General features: G+C 39.5%; 1 protein-coding gene across 4 annotated transcripts; it reads left to right on the forward strand.

The window, feature by feature from the left end:
• NAA35 (N-alpha-acetyltransferase 35, NatC auxiliary subunit) lies at window positions 1-26,442 on the forward strand. 4 transcript variants are annotated; one of them, XM_075598994.1, is made up of 24 exons: window positions 1-112; window positions 1,106-1,240; window positions 3,314-3,347; window positions 3,793-3,907; window positions 4,683-4,757; window positions 5,136-5,303; window positions 6,577-6,643; window positions 6,730-6,773; window positions 7,155-7,205; window positions 7,541-7,636; window positions 8,114-8,197; window positions 8,314-8,428; window positions 10,106-10,284; window positions 12,323-12,382; window positions 13,768-13,874; window positions 13,982-14,048; window positions 14,156-14,254; window positions 14,399-14,577; window positions 15,903-16,039; window positions 19,668-19,735; window positions 20,629-20,769; window positions 22,377-22,499; window positions 23,464-23,544; window positions 26,128-26,442. In XM_075598994.1, the coding sequence occupies exons 2-24, from the start codon at window positions 1,117-1,119 to the stop codon at window positions 26,185-26,187; spliced, it is 2,274 nt and encodes a 757-aa protein (XP_075455109.1). In that variant the 5' UTR covers window positions 1-112; window positions 1,106-1,116; the 3' UTR covers window positions 26,188-26,442. The 4 variants fall into 4 exon arrangements, 3 of the variants coding, with proteins under 3 accessions (XP_075455109.1, XP_075455118.1, XP_075455115.1); XM_075599000.1 differs by lacking the exon at window positions 1-112 and adding an exon at window positions 884-1,015; XM_075599003.1 differs by lacking the exon at window positions 7,541-7,636.

Consider the following 26,442-nt stretch of genomic DNA (forward strand, 5'->3'; position numbering starts at 1 on the left):
ATTGGTTCTGGAACGCACAGATTTTAGCATAGGCAAGCCACGCCCCCTATTTAACGTCGTTGCGCATGTCAGTTGTACGCAGCGTGACAGGGGTTCGAAACCGGTGGAGAAGGTGAGGGGGGTACAGAGAAGTGGGAAGGGGGGCACAGAGAAGTGGGGAGGGGGGCACAGAGAAGTGGGGAGGGGGGCACAGAGAAGTGGGGAGGGGGGCACAGAGAAGTGGGGAGGGGGGCGAGGTGGTGATGAGGGGGGCACAGAGAGGGGGCGAGGGGGGCGAGGTGGTGGTGAGGGGGCACAGAGAGTGGTGGTGAGGGGGGCACAGAGAGGTGAGGGGCACAGAGATGGTGGTGAGGGGGGCACAGAGAGTGGTGGTGAGGGGGCACAGAGAGATGATGGTGAGGGGGCACAGAGAGATGGAGGTGAGGGGGCACAGAGAGATGATGGTGATGGGGTACAGAGGTGATGGAGAGGGGGGAACTGAGAGATGGTGAGGGTGGCACAGAAAGGTGGTGAGTGGAGTACAGAAAGTGGTGGTGAGGGGTCACAGAGAAATGGTGAGGGAGGCACGGGTGGTAATGGGAGGCAGAGGATAGGAAGTGGTGGTGAGAGGGGCAAAGGGTGAGGAGGAGATGGTGAAGAAGGGCAGAGGGTAGGAGGAGATGGTGTGAAGAAGGGCAGAGGGTAGGAGGAGGTGATGTGAAGAATGGCATAAGGTAGGAGGAGATGGTGGTGAAGAAGGACAGAGGGTAGGAGGTGGTGGTTAAGAAGGGTAGGAGGAGGTGGTGGCGAGGGGAGCAGTGGGTATGCGGTGGCGAGAGTGGGGTAGAGATGTGGAGGAGGGGGGCAGAGGATAGGTTGGGGGACAGGGATGAGGTGGCGGTGTTGGTGGCAGCGGCATCAATGTTAAAAGCTGTTTCAGATACAGCAAGTGCCCTTCTGGTTATTCAGTGTGTATTCTCGCTGGTACCACTTGAGTACAAAGATGGAAGATGCACACATTACCAAGCCTGAAAATGTATTATTATGGAATATCTAATTGAAGAAGGATGTACAGTATACAGGAGAGTATTTGTAGCCATTCTGCTGACTTCCTGTATCATTTCAGTGTCGGTTACCATGGTTATGAAAGCGTCTATGGAAGATGATGACTCGGGATGGGAACTTTCCATAGCAGACAAGATGGGAAAGAACAATGCCAGCTGGATAGACATAACCCAGGAATTCAAAGATGCTTGTAGTGGTAATTATAATCACGTTGGCATAAAAATAAATATATATACGACTATGGATTTATCCAGTAAATGGCTTTGCTCTGTGCTTGTGTCACATTATTTGTACCTGGGCTCTTCAATTCGTTTTCCAAATGCGCTGGATCAGAAAATAATTTAGGAGTAAAAGGGCCATGAGTATTGTAATTGTGTATACATTTAAAAATGACCAATACTAAAAGGGAGATAAGAGTGAGTAGAAATATCACAATTCGCCCCAAAGAGTTGCATCGTTGGTGCACACCAACAATTATGACTTAAGGAGGTATTAACCCGTTAACTGACAGATCGGACACCAAGGCCAAGCTCATGGTGGCGGCGTCGCTATGTGCAAGTGCACTTCCGGGACTCTTACCCGATTTCCTATTGTAGTTCTTCAAGGACCCACGGCGCTGTAGCGTGTCGACGCTGATACATTTTGACCCTACAAGTAAATCTGTGATTTCGGTCTGCAGTCGCGTGACATCAGCATCACGTTAGCTGGTTCAGCCAGTGAGGGCGAACCAGCTTAGTGACGCGTTCACCACACCCCCGATTGCATCCCCAATTTCCTGCAGCCTAGTGCACACCTAGTGCACACATTGCTGCGGCTGCCAGGGCGCGCAGATGCGCTGCCACCATGAGCTCGGCCTAAATCATGCCTGCTACTATTTAGCCTTTTCAAGGTACACGACACACCTTGGCATCTTCCTGGCTTTTAACTTATTTAGCCACCTTTATTTTTTGGTTCTCTGCACTGGCACAGCGTCGTATTCTATTGCCATTCATTTTAATTTTGATCATTAAAAGTTAAATTCAAATTTTTGGTGTGCACCAACGACGCAACTCTTTGGGGCGAATTGTGATATTCTCACATATCTCCCTTTTAGTATTGGTCAATACTTACCTTGCGCAGGTAGCGCCCATATTTCACATTACAAAGTTATATACCATAATGTATTACTGTTCAGCAGTGCAAGCACTTTTTTCTGTGATTTACATTTAAAAATGTACACATTTTTATAATGGAACACCTTTCAAGGAATTAAAAACAGTTGCACCACATGTAGTTACATATCTTAAGAGTAAGATTTAGTTTGAACATTTGTATTTAGCTGCCGCCTCGGGCATGGTCCGCGCTTAGGCGCTGAGGCGCGCTGGTGCTTACCAGTGAGCCCCTGCAGCCGCAATGAGAGCGTGCGGAAGCGTAGGTCTTATCAAAATTTTAGATTTCGCGCTCATGGGAGCGCAGGGACGGTCACGTGAGCGGTTCGCCCAATGAGGGCAAACCAGCTTTGTGACGTCACTGGCCCGCCCCCCGACACGCCCACGGATGGCGCGCTAATCAAGGCCAGGGAAAGCACCGCTTTCCCTCAGCGCGCCTCTGTACGGCGGCTGCAACCCTGGACGCAGCCTAAGCAGGCTGTCAGATGAAAAACCCTGATTAATTGATATATTTCTATATTGTATAAGTAGACATGCCTAAATGGAAACGTTTAGTTTGAATGGATACTTTTGCTGGATTCTGTTCGATTACGAAAAGACTACAAACTGTTTTGTTTTTTTGCACTACAGTACTGTATTTTGAAATTCTGTATTTAGTAGTAAATGGCAATGCAAAACAACAAATTAACAGAAAGAATTAACTCATGCGGTAGATTTTCAACCGTTAATTATGTTTGCGTATTTTAGCACATTTTTACATATTCTGAATTAGGATAGAGGAAGGTTCAGATGGGGAGAGGGGGGGGGGGGATAGCTTGCTTCTATTAAATGTCGCTACCTGTTCCCATAAAATATATAGGGTCAGTTACTGCTGCTAATGGTCTAGTATTAATGTAATAGACTGATATATACATGGACTACATTGATTAGTAATTCACTTTCACAATCTTAGAAAGTATTGCGGCACAATTGCAGCTCAAGTCACAGCACCTTCTTTTCAGTTGTTTTGTTTTCCCATTTTTTTTTCTTCCTTGGGATCAATTGTAGAACTATTTTAATACCCGAAGGAAAACTTGCTGAGGCAGCCAGTAACAAGACTGTATCTTTTGTTGTTGTTACAGAATTGAAGTTGGGAGAGCTTCTCCATGATAAGCTGTGAGTACGGGTTGTGTTTTCAGTACTTTGTTTCAGTATAAATTCTGCACACTCTGTTTTCATATGGAGGTACAGTATTTAAGGGTGTGTATAATGAAATAATACTGCAAATGGCACGGTAGCAATAAAGAGCAAAAATATCACAATCGTGAAACACGATGGAAGCCACAGATCAGTGTTGTGAATAGACTCAAATATTGAAGTGCATTACTGTACTGGAGGGTATATACCCTGCTATTATCTCCTCTATTGTTAAAGTGATATTTTATGGAATATGCAGAGACATTGCAATTCATTGCTAGCAAGTCACATTTATGTTTAATGTGCCATGTAAAATAAGAGATGAAATCCTGCTATTTTCGAAGTGACCTTTTGACTAATCACAAATTGTCTTCAGGCTTAATATGCTGTGTCTGTTTATTCATTGTTGACCTCTTCTCATCAGCTTTGGTCTGTTTGAAGCCATGTCTGCTATTGAAATGATGGATCCCAAAATGGATGCTGGTATGATTGGAAATCAGGTTAATCGAAAAGTTCTTAACTTCGAACAAGCAATAAAGGTTGGTTTTTACTGTCCACACTTTATCTGCAGGTGTCTTGATGTATGTGCCAGTGGGGCTTAGGTATCGTCTTATCAAGGCAAATGAGCTAGGACCTTGATATTACCCTATTAGTCCTATTTTAGCTTGCATCATATTTTCAAACACGTTTTGGTGTTTTATCAAAGGAATTTGCTTTAATTACATTTTGCCATTTTATGCATCACACAGACTAACTTGATAAGTATGTACTATATGAAAATTGTCATTTTGGCAATGACCAAGAGCAGGAAGTGTAACATCACAATAATTAGGTTCTATTAGAATACAGACCAATTAAACTACAGTACCTACTGTATTTCGATCTAACCAAGCGTTATTTTATCTTTAGCCTAACAATATTCAACTGCAGAAGCAATTTGCTTTTTTTCCCCACCTCTAGGATGTGGTAAGAGGTCTTTAACACCAATATACTGTACTACTAGCTCACCCAGGTATCCTATCTAGGAAAGTTGAACTATGGTGGCTTTCGGTTTTCTTTTATCTGTACTAATAATTGTATGTACATTTTTAATTGTGTGCATATCTATTTCACAAATACTGCATGATTACTGGGTTTTTTTTAATCACATGTCCTTTATATATTAGTAAATGGGCTATTGCCATAAAGGATTTGAGTGCTGCTCAATATATTTAGCATAAATAAAGCCCATTGGGAATAGACATTCTACATTTAATGTATTTGGGTACTAAAACATTAAGTTTGTTTGTTTGTTTGTTTGTTTTTACATGAAAGGATTGCACCATTCAAATTAAGGATTTGACATTGCCAGACCTAATAGGAATTATGGATACCTGCTTTTGCTGTCTGGTAAGGATTTTATTGGGGGGTGAAGTCAACTGTTTAATAGTGTCCTCAGCTAGAATAGCTGTTTTGTTTTGTTTTTGGACAGTGGTCACAGTAGCTACCCTCACTAATCCATTCTAGCCTCGAATATCCAAAATATGATCCATTTCTATTAACAAGTAGGCCCCTGAACACAAACATTCTATGCGCTGCGTACACTGTCGGTACTATACAACAAAAAACAATATTATATTCACATAACAGGCCTCTCCATAGGCAAATCTGGTAGTTTTGCCTATTTTATGATAACTAATTATGTTGTGATAGAGTTAATCCTTCATAGTAATATATACATGTCAAATATAATTTCTGCTACAATGCTTTTTTTTTTTGTTGCTCTAGATAACCTGGTTAGAAGGCCACTCCTTAGCACAAACCGTTTTCACTTGCCTTTATGTCCATAATCCTGACTTCATAGAAGACCCGGCTATGAAGGCATTTGCATTGGGGATTCTTAAAATCTGTGACATTGCTAGAGAAAAAGTTAACAAAGCTGCTGTTTTTGAAGAGGTAAGATCATTTGATGTGGTGTTTTGTGTTTGTCTAAAAATAAAATCGCTGACTTGCGCAATAAGTATGTTTTGCATTATGTCTTCAGTTGCTAAGCTAAAATCTGTTGAGCCATTTTTTTTTTTTCACGCTTGGGCCGATTTTAGATGTTTTTGCTAAGAAAATCTGAAGCATTCAAATTTGAGTGCTACGCCATTGTTATATCTGGAATAAGGAGCCAATTTAGAGTTCGGTGCTACAGAGTATTTAGTCGCCGATATTAAAATATGACAATGAGGTCTTTAATTGGTGCCATTGGCCATTCATAATATGTAAAAAAAATTGCAATCATACGTCATGAGTGCAACTATGGTTTTTACTAACACAAAAGAGCTGGGCATTTATGAAATGGAAGAATTTCTGGTTTCTGTACATAGCTCAATCACAAAGTGCCTAAAAGAGGGATGAAGCTCACTGGTACATTTTTGTCTGTTGTTTGTAATAGCCTGTTGATCCTGAAGGAGTTTGATGAGAGCAATGCCCTCAATATCGGCTTAAAAATATTGGAAAACGCAGGTTGGAAAATATTTGCAGAAAAAGCTACTGCACCCTGAACATAACCCTTAAGCGCAAAAATGCAGTACGGCCAGTAGTTTGGTCATAGGAGGGGATAGCTGTTCTAATGTTTATGATAGGCTCTAAATCAGCCAGAATAAACTCCATCATTTCCATGTGAGGTGTTGGGCGGTATCTGGAGTGCCTTATCATGGGCCATGCCAAATACATTACGGTAACTCTCCAACCCTATAAATGATTTCCCTTGTCGGGGTCTTGGTCTATTCTCAGGAATATCATGCATTGATATAGCCATGGCTCCAGAAAATGTATGTGGCTAATGCTGGGGTTTTTATAGTGTCGTCTGATTACCGGCTGGTCTCTGCATGCACATAATTAAGAAGGGATGTGAAAGTAATAACATCTGTTAATCCAACTCTAAATTGTTATTTGTGTGCAGGCAGGTGCTATTTTAACTTGTGTACACCCATGTTAAACTCATTTAAATAAATTAGATAGACACACCTCCGCTCTACATGTCGAATTATTCTATATTAGGACCGCCACGTAGACTGTCTTGTGTCTAATTTTGTCCAACTCTAATTGGGGTCTTTTTTTGTTTGTTTTTTTACGAATCGCACAGCACCAGTTTGCGCGCACAGTCAGTTTACACTCCGGCTCCACTATCTTTAGTCGGCTCTAACACGCCCCCTCTCCCTATTGGCCTTCTTTGTTACAGGAGGATTTTCAGTCCATGACGTATGGATTTAAAATGGCTAACAGTGTGACAGATCTCCGAGTTACAGGTAACATTCCCTGGCAGGGGTATACATTGGAATACCTGGTCATTTTGTTTCCTGCACTTGTTACAATTCTGGCATTGGCTTCACAGGTATGTTAAAAGACGTGGAAGACGACCTGCAAAGAAGAGTAAAGGTACATTTCTCCCCCCTCCTCCCTCCTTTTGGCTCCGATATTTTGTCCTGCATATTTGGTAAAAATATAACTGATGTAGGGGAAGGTGAGGGAATATGTTTTGGATGTGAAAAGAAGGGTTATTCATGGGTGTGTTAAGACTGTTGCATATTTTCAGGATGTTAAAAGTTTGAAATGTATGTTAGGAAGGTGGGAAAGATTTCACTCGCAGGAGGCCGTAGTTGTACATCTCAGGGCTGAGGCGTGATTGATGGTATTACATGGGTTCTGTCAGTGACTTCAAGTAGCCACATCCCAAATTATTACTTGTTACAGCTTGCGAGATCTCATCAGAGTAATCTTTATTAATTATTTGCACATTTTCTCTTTCTTTTTTGCTAGAGCACCAGAAGTCGCCAGGGAGAAGCAAGAGATCCTGAAGTAGAACTTGAAGTAATAGTTTTTTTGTTTGTTTTTGTTTTTGAAAGAGATGTATTGTTGTGATGGATCTGCAAAAAAAGATGTCTCTTCTTAATGGTTTGACATTCATGTAGTGTTTTGGCCCTATTAAAGGAACTTAATTGTAATTTAAAGCAGCATTTCATGCAATATCCTATGTGTTTTTTTTTAATAAACCAGTTGTGTAGTATTAGATAATACTTATTGCATTTAAAAAATATTCTTTTCACTCTTTATGCCCTATATAATGATTTCTAATGTATTACGCTTCCTTGGGTTGCTGTGGCAACCATTTTAAGAAGCCCACACCACTTCCTCTTTTGAAATAGGCAGACATATTGGGTGCCCAGGGAAGCAGCATCTTCGCTGACCGAACACGGGAGAACAGATCAATCGGCAATTTAGATAATTGCATTGCCGTAAATGTAAGGAACTGCTGCATTTATTAAAACAAAACAAAAAAAAAACTGGCAAAAGGGAAATGCTGCTTTAATATACCATTTACAACCTCAATTTTATCATTTACTTCAGGAACAGGACTGATGAAACACACTCACATCATCTCATTTATTTCCTACTTATTAAGCCACTATATACACACTAAAAACGCCAAGAATTTAAGTTAATAGCCCATGCAGTTGAGCGCTGCTTGATGAATATAGCTCTATATCTTTATGAAGTTGCTTGTATGCTATCAGAAAACAAAATACTGACACTTGTGTGGTGTTAAATTCAAGTGTCGGAGGGGGGGAGGGGGAAAGGGAGGCGGAGTACAATTTCTAAACCTTTCTGGACATACATTTATGAAATGTTAAGTGTTATGGCTACGTGTGTGTGGGGCTGGAGGGGGACTCTATTATTGAATGAATAATGGACATGCCTCCTTTCTTTTTATTTCTTAGCACCAGCAGTGTTTAGCCGTGTTTAGCAGAGTGAAGTTCACTCGTGTGCTCCTGACTGTTTTAATAGCTTTCACAAAGAAGGAGGTAAGGACACTTTATTGTTATACTGTTAACTCTACTCCACATCAATACCTGCATTCACGATTACGTTTACTAATAATGCTACTGTAATATTTTGTTACATTTTCTGTGTTGTTTAGACAAGTGCTGTAATAGAAGCTCAAAAGCTAATAAGCCAATCAGGCGACCTACTCTCTGCTATTCACAACTCACTTCAGCATGGCATTCAGGCCCAAAACGATACCACAAAAGGAGGTAAGAATTCATGGTTATTTCTGGTTTTGGATCTATTTGTACCTTGGATTTTATGAGCCGAGCAGCTGTCTTGCTGAATGTTTTAGATCAATGTACACCTGATATAACATGCAATAGATTTCTGTTACCATGAGTGATCTCTCTCCTTTAAATACGTCTGGTGGGCTGTGCTGTGGTATGGGCTCAGGGGTCATATTCAGCCACCTATATATATCTTCTATCAATTTGTTTTTTTATATATTTTTTTTGAACAAAGTCATAGAGAATATAAAGGAACAAAGTCCCAGAATACCCCAGTGTGGCGTCAACCAGTCTTTGCAGGAAAGGTGCTTGTCCCTTTAAGTGCGGTCAGACTTCCAAGTACATATACAAAATAGAGAAGAAGAGGGCACTCAATCCCAAATAAACGTAACATTCACAATTCGTAGAAGAGTATCCGGATTCGTATCAAGCAGCACACATGGCTAGTGATGAAAAATGTTATCTTTATTTAGAAAGGAACATAGCACACAGCAAAGCGACGTTTCAGGCCCGTACACGGCCTTCCATCAGACCTACCTGATGTGTGCTGCTTGTTCATGCAATGTCTTTATGCATAATGTATATCTCTGTTCCCCTAATGTAACCATGTATTTGTAACCATGTATCCGTCATCAAAGCCGTGCTCAGGACATACTTGAAAACGAGAGGTAACGCGCATTGTATTACTTACTGGTAAAACACTTTATAAATAAATAATACAAATCCAGATACTCTTCTACAAATTGTGAATGTTACGTTTATTTGGGATAGAATGCCCGCCTCTTCTCTTTTTATTTTGAACAAGGCCCACAGCATCAGTAGGGAAATACAGAACAACTTACATTTACAGAAAAGCTGACATCAGGAGACAAGAAAACGAGTGACGTTTCGGGTCATGCTGACTCTTTCTCAAGCTATCAGCACGAGTAAGCTATCCGCTTTAGAAAGAGGCAGTGTTGCCTGAAACATTGCTTGTTTTCTTGTCTCCTGCTTTTCAATAAATGTATGTTCTTCTGTATTTCCCTACTGGTGCTGAACCCTTTGTTAATGTTTAGGATTTGTACCATTTGGGGAGTGAGATGGCTGTTCCCAGTCCTACTATACTGTACGTGCAACTGATGTTCTGAATTATGCTTCCAACTAATGCCTGTGGCACTTGTATTTTTGCTTTATTTCTCCTATATTTTAAAGAAGCCGTTTCAAATTTTGATTTTGCATATAATATATTTCTTCGATACACGACACGTTATTCTCGTGTGTGGGTGTTCTTTTGTACTTTTTGGTTTGTTTGTTTGTTTGTTTTTATCGTCACCAAGTGCCGTTTTTTGTGTACTGTGTAGGTCTTGTAGATTTGTGTAGATAGACATGATAGTGTTCACAGCGCTTTCTAAACCTCACAATTCTATCACAGCTTACTAAGAATCTAATATGTATGTATTTATATCTTATAAACCCAGGAAATGTATTCAAACGGTATGAACAACAATGTAGCAAAGTTTGATTCATGCATGAAAACATAAGCTTAAAAAAAAGAGGAAATATTAATCGACTGTTGGGATTGATTTTGTTTGTTTTTTCTTCAGATTTTTAACAATCGTGCATTACATGAGACAAATAAGTTTATTTGGAACATAACTTTATTGGTTTATTTTTTAGATCATCCAATCATGATGGGATTTGAGCCTCTTGTTAACCAGCGGTTGCTTCCTCCTACCTTTCCGCGTTATGCAAAAATAATTAAGAAAGAGGAAATGGTCAACTATTTTTACAAACTAATAGATCGAATAAAAAGTGTTTGTGAAGTTGTCAATTTAACAAACCTTCACAGTATATTGGTAAGTTTAGAACGAACGTGCTGCGTACCAGTAGTGTATAAGCTTTCGCTGAACATTTTCTTTGCAACAATGTGACTTGGATTTACTGTAGCTGATAGGGCAGGTACAAAATACTGTACATAGTGAAGTTTATTTATTTGAATTTGACCATGCACATGGGCGTTAAGTTTAGGTAACATCTGGAACCCATGTGCGTTAATCAGAACTCATGTTTCCCAGAGTGCCTGTGCAGTGTATTGGTTAGCGCGTCCCTGTGCTACGACCATCCCCACTACTACAGATATGGTTATGATGTTACTTTGGTGAACAGGCGTTGATTTCGCATATCATTAGCTTTGTGGATGTCCGTTAAACTCAGGGAAGCTAACGACCGTCACCTATTTGAGCTCTGTGAATCTGCCCCAAAGTATCCATCAGACTCTATAGTCTTTTGCACCAGACAAATAAGTATGCACATACAATGCTTCATCTGCATTCTCCGTGTGTACAAATATCTGTAGATATAGATATTCACATTTCATATAGCAATTAAGGAATCTCGTATACTTTTTTTGAGGACTTCTAAAAATAGTTGAATATGCAATTGGCCGTTGCTCATAATTTTAAACTACATTATCAAGTCATCCTGGGTATACTGTATTACTGTATTTTAACAGATCTTGGCTTGAAAACATGTTTTGCCCTGTTTCATGACACTAAGCTTTGTGTTGAGCATTTTTTTTTAATTAGGTTAAAATCAAGCAGTGCTGGACGATATTTTATTTTTTGTATTTAAAACCTGTACTGGTTTCCATGGGCTTATCAGTCTCATGATACCACACTATGCTTTGCAAGAAAGAAAGTGTGGGTTATATACTTTTGTGTTGGCTTTCGTATTTACCAACGTAGGTATTTGTATAAATACAAAAAAGAGCCAACATAATGTGTTAACAATGTGAATAGCGATAGAATGGTGATTAAAATGTGAAATAAGTATTTGTACAATGAGAACTATCTATATATATATATATATATATATATATATATATATATATATGTTAATTCTTGATAATATAAAGTATAGAAAGTGAATATAAATTAATCAAACCAGTCCCAATGAAAAATGTGTGATGAAATGTCCAGATCCAGAAGGCAGTCCGTTATGGCGTAGGTTGTAGCTTCTTAAGTAATCTAGCCTGATCACATGGATAACGACAAATCAAAGACAAAAAGAAGTGCCAGCTCCATGGCATAATACGGTATACAACATTTATTTAGAACAGAAAGTAGTCACCAGGACTTGCACTCATATAGGGGGTTTAAAAAACTTTCGATTGAGACAAGCTGACGTAACAGCTGAAGGGCGGATCTGGTAATGATCCACAGGCAATGAATGCCGATCATGCTCAGGCTTCAGGGTATACCCATTAGGGGTAATGGAGATCCACAGCAATGCTCCTAATTCTCCCCAATAGCAACGATATTGTTCTTGCCTAACCGGCGTCTCAGATGTACTGTGGTTGGTATGTAGAAGCAGAGTAACCTCTCAGCACTTGGTCCGCACCTCCGCGCTGTACGTCACGTGAGTGACTTCCTCAGGCGTTTACGTCAGCTTACAGCTTGTCTCATTCAATATTGGACAAAAGCACTGGATGGCGCTCAACACTATTAAGTGAATGTGAAAAATTTTGTTTAAAACAGATAATCTGTGTAATATAGTTAATAAACGTGAATAAATAGTGATAAGTGATTAAAGGCAAATAATCTTGCTACTACCCTTAAGAAGCTTGTTCCCAGAGCTAAGCAGACGATAGTTTCAAAGATTAGGGGAGCCAGATGCGTTGCCATAGAATAAAGAAAAATAACATGGTGCAATACAGTAATAATAATGAAACAAGTGAATCAAATAATCTATGAGTGTTCTACTCACAACATTCTCTTCTATACAGTATATACACTGTACACGCATGTAATTAAAAAAAATATTGATTTGTCAGATTTTTTTCTAACAGTTTTCATTTGGCATGAATATTAACAGTAACTTTATCTTTTTAAATAGGATTTTTTCTGTGAATTTAGTGAACAGTCCCCATGTGTTCTCTCAAGATCTCTCTTGCAGGTAAATATTATTTTATTTCTTACAACCTTATTTTCCTTATTTTGTCATATTCTTATTGTTTGTCATTTATTTACCTTGCACTGTAATTTTGTAAAGGGCTGCGTACATTGTTGACACTATATAAAGAAAATTATATATATAAAAAATCAATAGCTAGCCCCCCCCCCCGCACTTCTTACTTTTGCTCTGGCGGCGACGTCATTTGACGCCGCGTTGCCATGGCGATGTGTGTAAGAAGCCGCCGGAGCCAAGGTAAGTGAGATTTAAAGAGGCCTTCGCCGCTTCTCCTGCACTTAATTTAAGTGCCTTCGGGAAGCGCGTGGGGCGCCTCTGTAAACCCCGCGCCCCCCGCAGACAGTCTTGCGTGTCCCGCAGTTTGCGCATCGCTGCCATAGAATATTCACTGCACTTTTCTTTGTAGCTTTTAAGTAAATATTGCATCCTAAAATCTTTAATGCACACGTATTTTAAGTGAAACTTCTTTGTCTTTTGTTACAGAAATTGTATTTGTGATGGTGATGTTTTTACTTAAAAATCAAAACAAAATTTCAGTGACAAAACGCAAAGAAGCTTCACTTAGAAAGCGCGTGTGGGGTACACACCCCTGTTTTAACTATTTGCACTTCTATATTTGTACTAAGTGTGAATTCCTCGTGTGAAAGACTGTGACAGTGTGTGACTGGTCTGGGTGGGTTGGTGGGTGCGTGACTGACTGGGTGCATGAGCTGACTGACTGGGTGGGTGCCTGACCCGCTCTGCTCTGATGCTTCCTCCTCTGACATGGCAACGTGGCGTCATTTGACGCCGAGCTGCCATTTTAAATGCAGAGGAGAATGCCGGTAGAACCTGAACAACGCCACCGCAGCACCTCGCCAGCAGGTAAAATGCATTCACCCTGGCATGCGGGCGAGTGCATTTGTCGAGCTCTCTCTTTTAAACTCCACCTACTTTCTGAATTATAGTATAATATACATATTTTTATATATTGCCAAAAACTCCCTTCCATGCTTGAATCATTAGGTAATGTAGGTAATTTGTTTTTATCACTGTTTAAAACTAATTTGTCCTTCCGAAACCTTCTGTGGGGATTCCCTTGTGAAACTGCTTTTTGGTGTGTGCGTAAAACAACCTTTACTATCAATTTACACTGCTAATGTTTTTGATTTTATATGATGATACATTAAAGGTGTACATTGTATCTGGGGATCTGAATTGAGGCCTCCTTTGGTACAGTAATTATCGATTAGGTGACACTGGGAAACCCCTCCTTTTTATATTAGAGAAAAAAACAAAACCTAATAAACCATTTTTATGTCCTGTAATAATTTTGCTTGTAAATGGCTACACATTGTGAAATTGATTAATTTATTTTCTTTTATGTAAAGACTACTTTCCTAGTGGATAATAAGAAAGTGTTTGGAACACATCTGATGCAGGACATGGTGAAAGATGCGTTGCGATCTTTTGTTAGCCCTCCTGTCCTTTCCTCAAAGTAAGTAATTTTACAATGCCTTTTAAGAATGCATCACAGTCTACACTGGTCTGCAAGGACACATTGTTCTTATAGCTGTTGACAATACTGTATGTGTTTCTTTTTAGATGTTGCCTTTATAATAACCACCAGGCAAAAGATTACATTGATTCCTTTGTGACCCACTGTGTACGGGTGAGTAACTGCTCTACCACTACTAAAAAAAAAGTTATTCATTTATTATTTTTTTAAGAACAGCCAAGGAACTAAAGTAATAACTTACTGACATTTGTCTTTTCAAGCCATTCTGCAGCTTGATTCAGATCCATGGTCACAACAGGGCACGCCAGAGAGATAAGCTAGGGCATATTCTGGAAGATTTTGCTACGTTACAAGATGAGGTATTCTTTGTTACCCTCCTGTTTTACTTGCTGTATTCTCTACTGGAGTCCATATAGTTTTTATCTGCAATGCTTTACTTGTATCTCAACCAATGAAATGTTTATTATTTCTATTAGGCATGACCTTTCCTTGTTTCCTGTTAGGCAGAGAAGGTAGATGCTGCTCTCCACAGCATGCTCCTAAAACAGGAGCCACAGAGGCAACATTTGGCTTGCCTGGGAACCTGGGTTCTTTACCATAATCTGCGGATCATGATCCAGTATCTATTGAGTGGCTTTGAGCTGGAACTTTACAGCATGCATGAATATTACTACATCTATTGGTGAGTTGTAGAGATACATGGGGAAAAAAAATAGGACAAACTTCTCCCAACATAATAAAATTGGTCAGGTCACGGTAGATAAATACACAACATTGGCATAGGGATTTTAAAAGTGAAACTACTTTGGTGGGACCCAGTGAATTTTGATGGGACAAATCTCATTGATGAGGACGACAATGCATTACGGAAGTGACGTAATTGCCTGGCGCTGGTCGCGTATGTGCAGAAGTGGCCGTTGCCGAGTGGACATGCGCAGAAGCGGCAGTCGCCGAATGCGCAGAAGCGGCAGTCGCCGAATGCGCAGAAGCGGCAGTCGCCGAATGCGCAGAAGCGGCAGTCGCCGAATGCGCAGAAGCGGCAGTCGCCGAATGCGCAGAAGCGGCAGTCGCCGAATGCGCAGAAGCGGCAGTCGCCGAATACACAGAGGCGGGTGTGTGCATGCACAGAGGCAGGCAACACCGCCGGCGCATGGGCAGAGGCGGACACACACAACCCCTCGTGGTCTGTGTACACATACACAAACAAAAGGAACACTGTTATTAGAGGAATTCCCAGTGAGCACAAATATAAAAGTGCAAAAAGTAAAAATCTTAGAAATTTATCATAAGAAACCCAGAAGTGGAAAAGATGAAATGTGTTTAAACATAAAACACATGAATTGTATATAGATTAATATATATATATATGTTAATATAGTAACTGTATTGATGATAAAAAAAAACCAGGGAGTGTGTGCCGAGCATGCGCGTTCTAAGTCAAACTTCTTTGCGGTTGGTCACTGAAATTGTGTTTTGATTTTTATGATTTACATTGAATTAAAGACTTTTGAGAGTGACGGCATTTTAGATAGTTTACAATCCAAAATATATGTATCTTACTTTAGTTATCATAAGTCAATTGGATCATGTATTCCAAGTGATCGTATGAAAATTTCGACACAAAAATAAATAAAATAAATTATACTCTCAAATCTTTCATTGAATTAAAAACATCACCATCACAAATACAATTTCTGTGACAAAACACAAAGAAGTTTCACTTGCAATACGTTTGCTCAGCACACACAACTTTTTTTTTTTCTTCCGGCGCGCCTTTTATTAAACAAGACATGTCTGTAATATAACACTCTTCAAAAATGCAATACCATATATGGTGTATCTTTCACAATCGACATGCCGATTGTGTAAGATGTACCTTTTTTTTTGTAATAAATGTTTTTTTTGTTTTTGAATGAGTGTTGGAACTTACTGACCTATTTGTCATGCTGCAGTAAGTGGTTGTTGGTCCTACAGTACCCCTGTAAAATGTCTGCCCTTTTTATGCAGGTACCTGTCCGAGTTCCTTTATGCCTGGCTGATGTCCACGCTAAGTCGAGCAGATAGCTCGCAAATAGCAGAAGAGCGCATATTGGAAGAGCAACAGAAGGGCCGTAGCAGTAAAAAAACAAAGAAAAAAAAGAAAGGTAATGCACACGTGATTTTTTTACGTGCGAACGAGAGCTTCTTGTCAGTTTTTCACCACCCCTTCTGGGTATCAGCTACGTTTTGGATAATTTGACAAAGTAGATGTTCTTCAGGGTGCCCATGTAATCCATGTTGTGTATTTGCTGGATGTGGTTCTAGTCTCTAATGTAGCAGTCGCCTGTCACAGAACCATAACTAGAGGGGATGGCTATATATTGTAGTAAATCCAGAAGTTTAATCCTGGATTACTTAATCCATATGCACTACTCATTATGTTCCCACTTTTGAAACAACTCCATGTTTAAATGTATTTTCTGTTTAGTTAGAATTAGAAATTAGAATATTTATTTGTATTCACCCAGATATTTTCAGTATCCCAGTATCTCAACTTCTACATGAACTAAAATTACATCCCTGTGAGGTATTAATTTCTGTGGAAGTAATGTGGATTTACTCCCTCAACACAGTGTGGTTTGTATTTGGTCCTCAGATGGAGTAGCTACTATAGTGTGGAATAGGTATTATATGAAGGTGCAGCAGGCATCATTTTGAAAGCAACTTAAAGGAGGAACCCAAGCCGGAGATACTTATTTCCTAAGGGGGGTGCCGGTATCTCTGCAGTTTTCAACTTCCTAGTGGCATGGGCCAATAGGAAGACGAAAATGATGATGTCACAGCTTCCTATTGGCCCGCAGGTCCTGGGAGCTTTTCCAAATGTTTTTATTAGGCAGAAGTTATTAAACAGCAGTACATAATGTATACGAAGCCTAATATGGGTATATTTTCAAAGATATAGGACAGATAAGGTAGAACTTCGCCAGTTACGGCGAGGCCTCTTGACCACTTTGTGGTCCTCGACAGAAGGGGGGGGGGGGAGGAGGGTATCCTTCTATTGTTTGTCATCTGGTCCTGAAAGGATCAATGAGGAAGGAGGGGAGTGGCCTGGGGATCAGTCGAGAGAGAGGCAAGAAGGAAGAGAAGAGGGGAGACAGAGCTGGGAGCGGGGGAGGGGTAGGGAAGGAAGGGGGAAGGGAGAGGGGGCGTAGTAGGATCCCCCTCTCACCCGCCACCGGGAGCCGACTCCATCATGCTACCAGTCAAAATCACCGGGACCAGCTGGTCCCATTGGGAGGGTAGCTTTTAAACCAAATCCGTGCTGTAACCAGGGGTCCCAGGTTTTGTAGAACTCACATGTGGACTGCTTTAGGAAAAAAGTCAGCTTCTCCATTAATATTAACAGTTTCTTTGGAGGACGGGGGGGTACTTTCTTCCAGGAGGCAGCAACAGCGCACCTCGCAGCTGTGAAAATGAAGGTAATTTCCTTACTGGCCGGTCAATTTCCTCAATTGGTTTAGCCAGAAGGTAGGTCTGTGGGTCAATGGGGATGGTGAGGTCCGTTAACTCTTTTATAAGAGATTGTATGGTGATCCAATATTTCTAAATTACTGGGCATGTCCACCATATGTGGGCCATGTCCCCCTTTTGCCCACAGCCTCTCCAACATATATCCGTAGCCAGGGGGTAGATTTGTCTTAGTCTCACTGGGGTGAGATACCAGTGGAATAATATTTTGTAGATGTTCTCTTTTGTCGTGGTACATATGGAAGTCCTTGCCACTGATTCCCATATATCTTCCCAATCCTCTCTATGTTCAAATCTGCTGCCCATTTGAGCATATACTCATGATCAGGCAAGTCTGCTGATATCTCCATTCCAGCGTATATTTTGGTGATTAGACCTTTTTGATACGTGTTGTTCTCACACATCATTTCAAAACTCTTGAGAGGGGGGAATTCCAATTTTGGGGAATTTTTTGTAGAAAGTGTCTGATCTGGAGATATTTGAACATATCCGATTCCGGAGCTGCATGTTTGGTTCGCAAATCCTGAAAGCTCAAGAACTTCCCGTCGCTTGTGAGGTCAGCAAGTGTCTTAATGCCCCTTAATTTAAATTGATCAAATTGCTGATGTTCACATCCAGAGGGGAATTTGGGGTTGTTGAAAAGTGGTGTGAGCAGTGATACGGCAGATGAGTTTAAATTTGGGCCTGGATTTCGTCCACACTTCCCAGGTGAGCTTCATTGCTCTCAGATCAAACTGTTTTATTTGCATGTTTCCCTTATCAGAGCCCCAAAGACGAGCTGGCAGGGGGGGCGTTTTTGCGTAATAAGATTCTTTAGCTGACCAACAGTGTTGAGTTGGTTCAGCGTTCCAGACCACCAAATGTCTCAAGTGAGCAGCCTGGTAATATTTTGATACATCTGGGACGCCCATACCCCCCCTTGCTCTTGATGACATCAGAACCAATCTAGCCACCCTCGTTTTTTTGCCTTGCCAAATGAATCGAAAAACATCTTGTATTTTGGATATGTTTCAGTTCGGAGCTAGGGACATGGACCGGGAGTGTCTGGAAGAAGTATAATAATCTGGGGAGTATATTCATTTTTTACAGAAATCATTCCCCTGATCCATGAGATCTGGTAGCCTTCCCATTTATCCAGATCTTTTTTTAATTTTCCCAAATAAGGCCAGGTAATTGTTTTGATATAATGAATGGTAGTTCCTGGATAAATTTACTCCCAGATATTTGATGTGTGAGGAGGTCCTGGGAGCTTTAAAAAGCGTACATATAGTCAACCCTGGAGTGGCTACCGGCACCCAGTATGGAGGTATTTCTGGAAACGGGGTCCCTGAGCTGAAATTAATGGGGTTCAGCTCGGAGACCCCCTACTTCAAACCTGTATTAAAAAAATGAAGAAAAGAAAGCTTGGATTCCTCCTTTTAAGTTGCTTTCCAAATGATGTGAGCTGCATCTTGCCTCTTTAAAGGAATTACATTATTTACAAAAATGTAATCACACGTTGAACAAATTTTTGATTTTTTTTTTTTTTTTAATAAATAAATAGTTTTTGTTTGAAGGGGAACCTGACAAGCATGATGCAAACACATTTCACGTTTCATCTTAATAAATGTGCTGACTAGTTGAACGTACCTGATGGACGCCTTTAAAAAAAATAAAGGAGATGCATTTTAAAATCATTTTTAAACTTAACATTTCAATAGTAAACAAATGGTTTTATGATGTTTGGCAAATGATCTCATCACTAAAAGACAGTGTATAATCCTTAACATTGTTATCTTAGCTTTATTCTTTTGTTTACAAAATAATTATGGTGCCATCATTTGTCATGCAGATAGACCCAAGTAACTGATTGGTTTCAGTGTTTCCGAAACAAGCGATTCATATTCATTTTTCACCCGATAGAAATAAACAAGGGAGTTGATTGAATGTTTTTAAGGTAGCTAATTGCCCATGTAAGTTTATTTTGAAGAAAAAATAAATTGAGCCACAAAGTTTGAATGCCCCTTTAAAACAAAAAAAGTGTCCATGACCCATTTTTAACCCCGTAAACATGCCCCACTATTGGTCCCAGAAAGTTGACACCTTTCATTTCTTTAGTACAAGAGGATCTCAAAGTGTTGTCTGTTGGGATAACAGCTGAATGTATCTGCTGTTAAATATCTAAAAAAAAATGTACTTGCAATTTTCTGGATTGTATTCTGAAATTAGCATTGTGAAATGTTCATTTTGATTTATTTCTTAAACAGCTATGAAATGTTTTTACAGTTCGGCCTCTGAGTAGAGAAATCACACTAAGCCAAGCGTATCAGAACATGTGTGCTGGCATGTACAAGGTAATTGTAGCAGATTGGCATTTTTACAGTAATTTGTCTGCAAAACCCAATCCTCTATTTGGTCAGAGCTATAACATTGCATTATTATTTTTTGTGAAGTAGCGTAGCACATAGAAAAATACTTGACTTTTGATCATTTAAGTTCAATTGTTAAATTTGTTGCTTCCACCAATCCCTGGAAAATTCTCCCTATTAATAATTGTTTTTTTGTTAAAGTTGCAGTTGGCCTCAATCGCAAAAACAAATTGCATGTTTTTTTGTTTGTTTTTTTTATGAACCCAAACTTGGAGCTTCCTTTGTTCCTAAAATATATTTTTTAAATCTCCCCCCTAAAATAAAAAATAAGAATCTGTATGTTGTTCAATGGAAAGCAACTACTCCTATTGACTGGCACTGAGTTTGAAACAGGGGAACCTGGATCAATGCCTGGTGTTGACTCCTTGTGACCTAGAGCAAGTCACTTTATCTCCCTGTGCCTCAGGCACAAAAAAACAGATTGTAAGCTCTGCGGGGCAGGGACTGTGTCTGCAAAAAAAAGTGTCTCTGTAAAGCGCTACGGAGAACTAGCAGCGCTATACAAGAACAAACTATTATTATGTCATGTGTGGCTTTCAATTGTCTGCGAAGGTGAGGCTAACTCCAGCTGTGATATTGTTTCTCATATGGCTTTCAGATTGAGCCTAGCATGCTGTTATTTTGGGAACTGGGAGTTCGAAGAGCTGAAAATAGCTGATATTAACTCAAATAAAAATGAGCAACAGGGATTGCTGCTTCAAGTGTGCATGTACTATATTTAAAATGAGTGTACTAAAATACATATCGTATAGTTAGATATATTGTATTTTTTCCTTCCACATTATATAAAGCATGGATTTTAATTATGTTTCATTTAGACTATGATCGCATTTGATATGGATGGCAAAGTAAGGAAACCCAAGTTTGAGCTGGATAGTGAACAAGTTCGGTATGAGCACAGGTTTGCGCCATTCAACAGTGTTATCACACCACCACCCGTGCATTATTTGCAGTTCAAGGTACTTTTCTAACCTTCAATAAGCTGGAGTACAACACCTATGTTCTTGTTATATCATGACTATTTCTTAGCCAAGATCTCCCAATTTCAAACCTGAAGGTACCTGCAGAGTGAGGAACTGTCTGTCAGATGTGCTACTTTGTGGACATGCTGCAGCAGATGTGACTTCCTAGCTTCCTGTACTGTCTTGGTGCTTTTGATCATAGTGATAGTCCAGTTATTATAGTGGAAGAAGTAGAAGAGGCTGCATTTAAACATCTTCGTTCCCATGCACAAGTTAACAAATATGCTGAAGAGCATTTCACTTTGGAGCAGATTTAATGTAATATAAATAAATAAAAAATATTACTTGTGAGCACATTCACATGTCTTAGACAGGTCTGCAACCCTGCTTTTCACCATTATCACCAAGCAAGGGATTCTGGGAAATGACATGCAAATGAGCACATTTTGCCTTAAATCCATGACTACATGGAACCCTTAAGCCAATGCTAGCTGTTTTAAACACAGCCTGGGATATAGATAGAGCGAGAGATAGAGAGATATAGAGAGATATCTATATAGATAGAGAGAGAGATGTCTATATAGATAGAGAGATATCTATATAGATAGAGAGAGAGATATCTATATAGATAGAGAGAGAGATATCTATATAGATAGAGAGAGAGATATCTATATAGATAGAGAGATAGATATCTCTCTATCTATATAGATATCTATCTATATAGATAGAGAGATAGATATCTATATAGATAGAGATATCTATAGATATAGATAGATATCTATAGATATAGATATCTATAGAGATATAGATAGATATCTATAGAGATATAGATAGATATCTATAGAGATATAGATAGATATCTATAGAGATATAGATAGATATCTATAGAGATATATATATATAGCTGAACCCTGTTATAACGCGGTCCCCGGGGTCCACAGAATGAGACCGCGTTAAAACTGGGATCTCGTTATAAAATTTTGCCGCATGAGGACTTACTGGCATCTGTAGTTGTCTCCTCTCTGCAGCTCTCCCTGCTTCATCAGGCTGCGTCCACATGCGCGGCCCTTACGTAGACTTACAGTCCACTGCACTGTGCTGTAGATGTTAAGTATATTTATAGAGTCTGTTTTATCACACCAATCCTGTGGCGTAGCTTAACTATATGTTAAGTTTGTTTTTAGAGTCTGTGACATAACACAAACCCTCTGGCGTAGCCGGTAGGGAATTGGTACTAGCATATGGTCCTGGGTTCGATTCCTGCATGTGTATTATATAAAAATGTATTCATGTTCAATTCCCACATGGTGTAGAGGTGTGTATGTGTCCGTTAGCAATAAAGCATTGAATGTTTTAAAAACATCTCCATTTTTTAATATCTGGAGCCACGCTCAAACCGTGTTATAAGCGGATCCGCGTTGTAGTGGATCGCGCTATAACGGGGTTGAGCTGTGTGTGTGTGTGTGTGTGTGTGTGTGTGTGTCCACACACCAATGGTATCTGCGTCATTGTTTATTGCTTTTTTACATTCAGTTCGTTTTTGTTTTAATACTATCGTTTTTACATCTTACAGCAATGTTTTGTTTTCCCTACTTACTTTTAAGGAAATGTCTGATTTGAACAAATACAGCCCTCCTCCTCAGTCTTCAGATTTGTATATGGCGGCCAGCAAACATTTCCAACAAACAAAAATGATTCTAGAAAATATTCCCAGTCAAGATCAGGAGGTGAGATTCTTTCACTCTGGTCAGTTATAATATTTAATTCACTGCATATAGCATTATTTGGTTACTCATAGACTTCAGTAAAAAGAAAATCTGAATGTGATGGCCATGTACATTAAAAAAAAATATTCTGCGGTATAAAGTATTGAGAGGAATAGAATTTATGGTACAGGAATAAAAACAAAAAGATAATTTTTGTATCCATGTTTTAGTGAATACATCGCATAAAACGTATTTTCACAATATTTGGCAATGGTTTCTGTATATTCTAAGAATTAAATATGAACTCTATTAAATCAAATATTTTATTTCAAAATAAAAGTTATGGCTAGGTAGATTATAAATTTCTTGCAAGAAACACGTACAGGGTAATCACAAGTATACTCTAATCGTCAGAAAGCAAATATTTAAACATTGTAAAACAATATTTCAATTCCCAAGTGGGGTCTTTATTGTTGTGCCAGAATTGGTATATTTTATTAAGACTATGCTTTTGATATTGTAAGCTTGGTGTACCTCCGAATACAGGAAGACACAAATAATGATTTTTTTTTTTAAAATGGTATGTTTCACATTATGCAATACTGTACAGGCATACCCCGCATTAACGTACGCAATGGGACCGGAGCATGTATGTAAAGCGAAAATGTACTTAAAGTGAAGCACTACCTTTTTCCCACTTATCAATGCATGTACTGTACTGCAATCGTCATATACGTGCATAACTGATGTAAATAACACATGTGCACAGCTTCGGTACAGGTAGGGAGCCGGTATTGCTGTTCAGAACGTGCTGACAGGGGCATGCGCGAACTGCCGTTTGCCTACTGGGCGATATGTACTTACTCGTGAGTGTACTTAAAGTGAGTGTCCTTAAACCGGGGTATGCCTGTATTGAGTAAACTTCTATGAATGTATTAAAAATGTTGTGTTGTTTTTGCTAAAGTATCTACTATCACTTGTTTAGGTCAATGAGATTTTGAAAGTTGCCAAAAACAATATTGTAGTCATGAAGTTGCTCGCAGGGGGCCACAAGAAGGACTCCAAGGTAAGCTTAAGGAATGAACAACATTATGATTAGAACGTCCTAAATACTTTGCCAATTGACAAACTATGGAATTGGTTCACTGGTTTGAAACTTGCCTACTTTTTAGTAGAGAGAGCAGTGATCTATTGATGATATGAGTCATTTCAGTCCGGTATATCATTTAATACATTGAAAAGGGCATAAAAAGTGAAATTTAAAATAACAAAAATGCAGTAAGTCTTATCTAATACTACATAACTTATTTATTTTAAAATCATATAGGGTTTTGAATTAAATACTGCTTTAAAGCTCATAAAAATAACTTTTGTGAGCACATTCACATATTTCAGACAGGTCTATAACCCTGTTTTCACCATTATCTCGTGACATAGAATGTTTCCACTACAGCAGGGATTCTGGGTAATGACATGCAAATGAGAACTCGTGTCAACTTTTGCTTCTAATCCATTTTAACATGGACCCCTATAAGATTATGCCTGCCATTTTACACAGCTTTTCAGCATAACCTGGGTTAAAGTAGTATGTGTTAAAATGGATTTAAAGCAAAAGGTGACACTGCTCATTTACATATAATTTCACAGAATCCCTAGCTGCAGTGGAAGCATTGTGATAATGTTGAAAAGCAGTGTTGCTGTATGTTATACAGTGGAGGATCTGTGTCACTTTTTTTGTCACCATAACTTATTTCAAGAGTATTTTAAAACAGCGGTGCGTGAATGTATGTATGTATGTCTTTATTTGTATAGCGCCATAAAATGTACATAGCGCTTCACAGTAGTAATACATGTCATATAAATAACAAATATAAATAACACATCATGGGAATAAGTGCTTCAGACATACTGTAAAAGTAACATTAAGGAAGGAGTCCCTGCTCCGAGGAGCTTACAATCTAATTGGTAGGTAGGGAGAACATACAGAGACAGTAGGAGGGAATACTAGTAAGTGCGTCTGCAGGAGGCCAAGCTTTGTGTCATGTGTCCATGATTATCCAGTGCTACTCATATGCTTCTTTAAGCAGATGTTTGTGAATTTGGGGGTGCCAAATTTGCTGGGGGGGCGGTTACAGAGGCCCCACACCCTTCCCCAAGGCATTTAAATTAAATACCGTGGGAGGCGTAAGGCCTCTGTGTAATATCCCTTACCTGCTGCCAGCCGGGTCTTCAGTGACACATCGCCATGGCAATGCAGCGTCAAATGATGCCGTGAGGTCATGTGACGCGTCGCAATGACAACGCGCGTCGAATGACACTGCAGGGTCATGTGACGTCACATGGCTCGCAACGTCATTTGACACCGGGTTCCAAGCCAGGGGGGTGCGAACGCTGGGGCTCCCAGGCAGGGGGGCGCACTCCAAAAACTTGCTTTCTGTCTAGGCAAACATGCGCTTAGAAACACTAGTCAATGAGATATATAGGTGTGGGGGAAATGGATAGAGAAAATGTGGGGGAGAGGGCGCGTAAGGGGGGAGAGACACGCGAGAGTGGGGCGAGGGTTGGGGTTCCCCAGAATTTCACAATCGATTTCTGGGGTTCCCTAACCAAAAAAAGGTTGAAAACCACTGTTCTAAATACACTGTTGGGCTGTTTTCACAGTTTTAAATGAAACGGTCATTAGACGCTAGCATAGCTGTGCAGAAGTGCATAGAAATGTTGTACGAAATGTTCTCAAGAATACAACTACAGAATTTTATATGGTTCACACCACTGAACAGCTGGACTCCACAATAGAAATGAAATATTTTTTTGAAAGGATCAGAGCTCGCAAGCCTGTTGAATAGGTGTGTGTGTGTGTGCTTTTTTTAAAAGATGAATGTGACACATCCTGGGAGGGCATGGGTTTGTTCATTGTCCACTGGAACCTTCCCTAGAATATGGAATTGTGAACACTACGGTTAGTACAGGAAAGGTATTTTTTGCACCAAAAGAATAAACTGGCGTTAGGAATATTGGATATTTGGATTCTTCTAAACTATGTAATTAAATGTGCAGTTCAATTTGGACCAAAGTGAAGTAATGGCCGTAATTTAATGGGTTAAACCATCGTAATGTCTCTAAGATGGACAAGTATAAAAATGTTAGTTGGTGTTTAGAGTTCCCCTGTCTCCAAATAGTTGGAGAAGTTGTGCATAAATCTAATTACTGTATGTCATGAGTGGAGGAAACGAGGTATAGTAAGCTTCCTCCCTTAGTGTCCCTGCTGTAAGTACAAACTTTTAAAATCCTTTTCTTTTAAAGAAAGCATGATTTAATCCAAAAAAAGTTACTGCCGTTTAGGACCAAAGTGAACGAATATCCAAAAATCAATAGGTTACAGGAAATCTACAGCACTTCTGAAAGAGTTCCTCCTGCAGTTATAGACACTCCAATTTAGTGGGACAGTTGATGAAACACAACGATAATGGTTAAAGATATATAGTTTACACGGCAGTCTGACATAGCACAGATCCAGTTATAATGCAGAAACTATGACAAAACTGCTAAAAGTACTGCAGGTGCCATTTTGGGCCTGCTAAGGAAAATATGTGAGCAGTTCTTGCAGTGTACATAACTTTGGAATTTTTATTGTTTGCTTTTAATCCAGGTTCCACCAGAATTTGACTTCTCGGCACACAAATATTTTCCTGCTGTCAAACTGGTTTAAACGATCTATAAAAAGACGTGTCTCATAAAAACATTACACTGATTAAAAGCATTGTGGGGTTTTTTTTGGTCCATTACACGTCTACCAACTGCAGAGACGGAAAGCAGCTAAGTTAATTCATGTGCATTTGTAACTTTCGTAACAGGCGGAAGAGTTTTGTGAAGCAAACAACTCTACTGTACCACAGTTTACACATTTGTGTTATGTTTATTTTTGAATATGTATTAAATATGTAATAAAAGTAACGTTATCTAA

The sequence above is a fragment of the Ascaphus truei genome, chromosome 1 (genome assembly GCF_040206685.1).
Source record: "Ascaphus truei isolate aAscTru1 chromosome 1, aAscTru1.hap1, whole genome shotgun sequence".
NCBI classification, from domain to species: domain Eukaryota; kingdom Metazoa; phylum Chordata; class Amphibia; order Anura; family Ascaphidae; genus Ascaphus; species Ascaphus truei.